We start from the raw sequence: 7,081 nt of genomic DNA on the forward strand, positions 1-7,081 counted from the left end.
GTTTATACTCAAAATATAGAGAATGCTACTGTGACCTTTGAAATGTGGGACGGAAAAACCTTCATCAGCACTGAGATCAACGTTTTCAAAGGACAAGAACTGAGGGCAGGAAAAAGCAAGTGGCAACCCATCATGGTTCTGGACCACGTCCATAAAAACTCAAATCAGGGCTGTCAGGGCTTTTTTGTGCCTCTAATGGAGAGATAGGACAGTGGATAGAGTTGGAAAACAGGGAGAGAGAGAGAGAGGGGAACGACAAGAAGGGAAGGGAGCCTGAGGTGGGATTCGAACCTGGGGCGCCTGCTTGGAGGACCATAGCCGCCATACATGGTGGCGCACTAACCACTGCGCCAACAGCACCCCACAATTGACAGTTAAGAGTTTTTAAAAACGCCATGTGGACACGGGGCCTATGGCAGCAGATGTTTCAGAGCTTCCTTCCCTTTTATTTTTTATGCAAATTTAGTGGCAGCGTTTTTTGCAGCTCATCAATGCCAGTTACGGCGTGCCAAGTTGTATGAATGGCGTTTGAATGGCAGGACATTTAGCCGTGTGTGCATTGTGTTCAGTCGGTCAGTAAACAACAGGTGGGTTTCCAGTGTCCAGAGTCCAGAGTCTGTGCGGCAGCAGCTTCCTCTCTCTGTGGAGTCAGACTTTAAAAGTGAGGGAAAGTTTCACAGTCCCGCAGCTCCTCTGAATATCTGAGTGGTTGTGTAATGGCAGCTGGAGGCAGAGTGACACAGCATGAAGAAGGGCAAGAAACTAAAGACTGCCAGATTCCTCTACAAGTGCTGCGACCACGAGCGAGGACTTACAGCTTTGTGGGAAAAAGGAAACATTCAAACATTTCTTAACAGATGATGTAATGCTGCACTGAGCTAAATATTGTGCTTTGAAAGCGGTTGGAGGGAAAAGACTTTTTTTTTTTCAGTTGCTTGGTAGTCTTGCAAACATGGAGGTTTCACTTCCTCCCGACTGAAAACACACGCTGCAGCTCAAAACCACAACTCAGTGACTCAGTGTGGTTTTTAAGACGTAGCTGCTTTAGAGACGAGTGCAAGACAACGATGTCACGATACCAGAATGTTTAACTTTGGTACAGTATTAATACCTGTTTTGTTACCATGGTAACTAAAATGTAAGTCTCAGGCTGTTTCTAATTACCAGTTATGATGGAGTCCCTCCTCTCCTAAGCGCCTGTCCTATGTTAAAGATGTATTTATTTTTAAGTTTCAGCACCTGGAGGAAACCTTTGCCATCCAGCTTGTGTGATCATTGCAGGTCACCTATCTGTGGATATGGTCACCTTTAGCAGGAACCAACCGACCATCACAGCCTGTGTGAAGGAACTTGAGCCCCAAAAGTCAATCCAACACATGAGGTCTTAAAATGAGGCCAAAATAGTTCGCTTATGAATCAGTTTTAACATCACAGTCCTAGTCCTGACTAAAAGCATCAGGTTGTAACAATCACATGAATAATGTTTGAACACTGATCGCAGGACCAGCTCACACAGGAGCTTATCCCTCGCTGACCAATCAGAAACAAGCAACAATTTAAGACTTACTGGTACCCATCGAGGTGCATGAGTCACTGAGCTGTCATGATGGGATGAGCTGTTCAATGATGAATAATGCAGAAACTCCACGGAGAAAACAGCAGATGTTTCCTCTGCTTGTTCAAAACGTGGACTACAAACATGAGGCATCACTCTGCCAGCTTCTAAAGCTGCTCAAACGGACAAATATCAAACATCATCACTGTGAGTAACATCTGTAGCATTCATCATGTAGAGTTCTTGCTCTCTTGGTCCTGCTGACTTTGTTGTTGCTGTTAAGTTTTAGTTTGGAAAATACACCACAAAGACCCATAAAACACCACAGACACATGCTGCCGTCTATAAACTGCTCGGTGTTTTTTTGGACCAGAGAAGGTAGGCGGTTTTAAGGCGACCCCCCACACAGCCGTTTTGGAAGCCCCTCGGTTTGCCAGATATGAGAGCAGTTATCAGGTCAACAGGTGTTGCAGTGATGGAAGCGGGCAAGAGAAGTGGTTCAGATAGAAGTGATTGTACCCGACCTAAAAAGCCTCTGCATGTTTCTAATAAGCTCCACGAGCAGAAACGTGCTCAAACTAGGATCAATATTGGAGATGCTTTTGAAAAATGGAGAGAGGTTAGAACACAGAAAGGTTTACAGACCCATGCAGAGCTGGATAAACACTGAAGCTTCAGAGTCCACCACATGGTGACCTGAGTGAGCATCCACTCTACAGAGGGGGGGGGAGACAGCTCTCTACAATGTTTATAATTTAGACTGCAGTACCCATTTTAAACACTAGGTGTCAGAGTTACATACTGCTCCTTTAAGTCTGACAAACATTGTAAGAGTTTTCTTCATTTTTAGGAAAAACATAAAAGCCCTGATTCACACAATATTTTTGAATTTTTGTACACTGATATCGGGAAGAGATGTGTAGGCACCAGCTGAACAGTTTCCTGGAGGGTTGATGATGATAATGAGTCAGAAATATAAAAGAAAAATGTGACATGGGGCATCTGCCTCCACCTAAACTGCACCGCTGACAGCTCATGAATCATCGAGCAGGATCGCTTCAACCAACCAGCCAGGCACCTACCCAACCCTGTACCCTGCCAAAGAAAATTCAACAAACACACACACACCCACCCCACCCTGAAACCTTCACACCACACACACACACACACACACACACACACACACACACACACACACACACACACACACACACAAACACACTATTTAGGGCAGCAGACTGAGGGAGAAAAATGTTTCCATCATGCACAGTGTCACTGCGATGAGTTAGCCCTCCGCTACGCTAACCATCAGCCAGGAAAAACTGACGAGAAAAACATGAAAACACAGACACGACTGAGAGCCAGAGAGGCTTTTACACAGAGAATACCCAAGATTAAAAACAGCCAAGAGAGTCTTTTTAAGGGGAATTCCAGTGTATCTCAACAAAACATGAAAAGGTACAAAAAGTTGTGCGATTCCATCAGTTACATTTCTACAGCCTGCAGCTGGGAAACAGGCTGTAATGGCATGAGATGTAGTCAAAGTCCGTCCTCTTTAAGTTGTTGTTTTTGCCCCTGACTAGGCTCAGATTGTTGTTCTAAGTGTCTGACAACATTACAGAAAGTTATCCCTGCAGAGATAGACCTCTCAGCAAGGGAAGGATGCTTTTATGCAGCCAGAAACAACAGTCAGAAGCGCTCTCTTCCACCGGCACCAAACTCCATTGAAACAAAAACAGCAGGATACTGAAGTTACTGGTCTACAGCCGCTTTCACTGGGAGCCCTTTTCAGACTACATTTCAGCAACAGCGCCATACATTAGCTAAGCTGTCATCCCGTCTTTGTACAATCACGTATGAGTCAGCGATAGCGTAATATTGGCGTCCTGGACATTCAGATTGAGGCCGGAAATGTCACAGGGGCGTAAATATCGCGGCTTGAAACGGCAGTCAGTGTTTGTGGTATGAGTTTACTGACAAACTGTACTGATTCTAGCCCTTCTTTTGATGTCCTGCATTTATATTCTATTCTATATATATTCTATTCTCTTTTACTGTATTGATGTGTATTAGTAATGTGAGTGTTTATTGCATGGCCTTGTGGAACAGTCTTTACATTTCACTGCACATCTGTATGAGCATGTGACAAATACAAATCTTGAATCTATATTTCTTGTGCTTTTTCTTTGATGATGAGGACATATATGGGTCTAAAATAAAGTCTAGAGTAAGTAGAGGAATAATCTGCAGCCGTGTCGAGGACAGAGCTGAGGTGTGTCCTGTAACATAAAACGAGCAGATATACTGATCGTTTCTCCACTCCACACGAGCAATGTGCCACAACACAACAAGTTTTCTTTTTCCCCGTTTACAACACGAGACACTCCTAATGCCCGTTACCATGGCAACAGCGGAGTCCAGCGTCAACCTCCAGACACGTTTCTGCTTTCACGTTCACCTCAGTTGACTTTGATCGAAACCAAAAGAAGAAGAAAAATAAAAGACCTCCAGATTATTCTGTGTTTTCAATCACCTTTGTGGGTTTTTTTTCTCTCTCTCTCTTTGTGTTCTTTTGTTTTTTTTTGTCCTCTCTGTTCTTTTTCCTCAGCTCTCTCTCTGACTTTTCACCTTTTATTTTGTTTGTTTACAACACTGTGGATTTCCACTGAACCCCCCCCCCCCCGGTCCGTTGTTCATCTGACCCAAGAAGCAGCAGCTGCAGCCTTCATCCTGCACACACCTCATGGCTGCTGGAACGCTCTACTCATCAGTTTTCTTAGGTTTGGTTTCTTTTTCTCTTTTAACACGTATGAAATACTTCAAACATGTAAAGGTCCAGTCAGTAAGATGTGTAGAGATAGAAATGATAAAGGTATCTTACTATCTGATCAGACATTAATGAAACATGCTGAACATGCAGCCAGTATGTCCTCCTTCTAACTTTAGATTCTGCTCCTGAATGCTCTGGATTTGTTTGGACCAGAGAAGTTAGGCGGTTTTAAGACACCCCCCCCCCCCCACACGGACGTTTTGGACGCCCCTCTGTTTGTCAGATATGAGAGCAGTTATCAGGTCAACAGGTGTTGCAGCGATGGAAGCGGTCAAGAGAAGTGGTTCAGATAGAAGTGATTGTACCCGACCTAAAAAGCCTCTGCATGTTTCTAATAAGCTCCACGAGCAGAAACGTGCTCAAACTAGGATCAATATTGGAGATGCTTTTGAAAAATGGAGAGAGGTTAGAACACAGAAAGGTTTACAGACCCATGCAGAGCTGGATAAACACTGAAGCTTCAGAGTCCACCACATGGTGACCTGAGTGAGCATCCACTCTAGAGAGGAGGGGGGGAGACAGCTCTCTACAATGTCCATTCATGAAAAGTAGAAATAGCTCTATGATAATCTTTGCAATAAATTTGAATATTGAACTTTAGTTTACCTCTTTAACGATTTTTAAAAAGTCCGCTCAGTCTTTAAATACGAGACTTTTCTTATGGGAACTGGTGCGCTGACTTGTTTTTCTGAAGATGAATCAGCAGACAGAAGAGTAAAAATGGAGAATTATGGAAAAAGAGAAATGGTTTCAAACTTTGTGCAGACATTATCTGAGGAAAGATTGATTTGTTTGAGCACTGATGTGACCAAAATATGGACTATGAATTCAAAACGGACTTACTGGAATTCCCCCACACCTGCTAACTTGTGCGCCACAAGAATACAAAAGTAAGTTGATCATCTGTAAAAATCAACTTAGTGCTGAAATGTTTAAGAGGTGTGGTTTTAATGTTGGCACACGCAGGCCACCGTCCTTTCGTGCCCACCTGTTGGCTCTGCACCTGTCTGCTCTACTTTAAAGACTTGTCATCCACCTCAGCAAAAAAAAAACATCTTTTGTCGTGTCACAGATCCACCCGTGGACACACCCTGCAGCGGAGGACAAAAGACACAAACATGTCCCTCCACTCTCTCCCGGCTCACCTTTCTCTCCCCGCAGGACTGGAAAGACTCGAGAGACCTGATCAGACTCGGGGCAAAAAACCCGACAACTGCATCAAAAACCTCGTCCTGAGTTTACAATCAGACAGACGAGCCCGCCTGGGGAGAAGGAAAAATGTGAATCTTTGAGGGATTATGTGTGTGTAGACAGACGAGTGAGAACCGGAGTGACAGGTTCCACATGACAGATTTAGATCTCTGAACGAGCTCAGGTGAAATAACCAGCTGTTTATTTACAGAGAAACTCTCAGCGTGGAGGTGCGAGACACAGAAAACACTCAGATTACTTTGAACATAAAAGTGAGATCCACAGAGCGCAGAGAAAAGGAAAAGCGCGCATCGTGATGATGAATAAAAAAAAAAGGAAAAAATCCAATTATCACTGACAATCAGATTTAAGATCTCCAGAGCAAAAAACGAGACACAGAGGCGGAAGTTTCCTGTGAAATCGACAGAAACGACCGGTGTGTGTGTGTGTGGAAGGAAACGCGGTTAGAGCGCGGTGAGGACGCGGTGAGAGCGCGGTGCGTCCTCGCCGCGTCGCGAACATATTTAATGGATTTACCTTTGATGTAGTTAGATTTGGTCTCATCCAGCAGACTGGACGCGGAGATCCCCATGGTGCTGCTGCCCGGAAAGGATCCACAGGTAGGTTTTAGTCCACAGGTCTCATCGATCTGAAGCAGCACAGGAGGAGGAGGGAGGAGGACACGCCCTCCTTCACCTCCTCCTCCTCTTCCTCCTCCTCTGTGTGTTACTCTGTGACGCTCACACAGAAAAAAAAACCTGCTCATCTTTCTTCCTCAACCTCAGTCAAAAGGGTTTCCTCATTAAATCCATTTTAAACTTTTATTTGAGTCCAATAAATCCGAAATTATATAAATATGCAACAAACATCCTCTGATGTTGTCGGATTGGATTAATGGACCTCTGAAAGGTGCAGAAAGTCTTGTAACAGGGGCGTCTCTAGAGTCTGTTGGGTCCTGATGTAAATATCCTCAGGGGGCCCGTCCAATCAGAGGTCATCACCGTGAAGTTACGCAAAATTTAATCAAAAAATGTTTCAAAATATACATGTGCAGACATTTAAAAACCAGAAGAATAGTAAATAAATAACTTGTTCACGTTCGAGTAATTTTATATTTAGGACAACCACATGTTGAAAGTAGCTTCAAATAGGGGGGCGCCGAAAAATAAACCGGATGTTTTAATGTTGTTTCGGGGTCTGACTTCCTGTCCTGCTCGATCTGCTCTGTGGTAAATTGATGCTCTGGATACAGGCTCGTTGAATAAAGTGACAACCACTCAGCGGAACATCTCGTGGATTTGAGCAGTTATTAGGAAAGTTTCCTGTCATTGCAAACTTTGTACATTCATGTTTAGCCCCCGCTGCGGTTCAAAGTGTGTTAGCCCCCTACTGGCCTGTGGCCCCGAGCAGGTGACAGCCTCATTTATTTTTGGGGATGGGGAGTTTGTTTTTAATGGATTCATTCCTCTCTTATAACCAGCCGTCTAATGACATTCTTAAAAATG

At 44.1% G+C, this 7,081-nt stretch overlaps 1 protein-coding gene across 1 annotated transcript in view; it reads right to left on the minus strand.

Moving 5' to 3' along the window:
• niban1a (niban apoptosis regulator 1a) overlaps positions 1-6,271 on the minus strand; it is a 36,699-nt gene extending 30,428 nt beyond the window's left edge. Inside the window, exon 1 of the mRNA XM_020654939.3 lies at positions 6,114-6,271. Coding sequence (XP_020510595.3) covers positions 6,114-6,168 — 55 coding nt within the window. The 5' untranslated portion in view covers positions 6,169-6,271. The remainder of the gene's footprint in view (positions 1-6,113) is intronic.
• Between the last annotated feature and the right edge of the window lie 810 nt (positions 6,272-7,081).

The sequence above is a fragment of the Labrus bergylta genome, chromosome 6 (genome assembly GCF_963930695.1).
Source record: "Labrus bergylta chromosome 6, fLabBer1.1, whole genome shotgun sequence".
Classification (NCBI taxonomy): domain Eukaryota; kingdom Metazoa; phylum Chordata; class Actinopteri; order Labriformes; family Labridae; genus Labrus; species Labrus bergylta.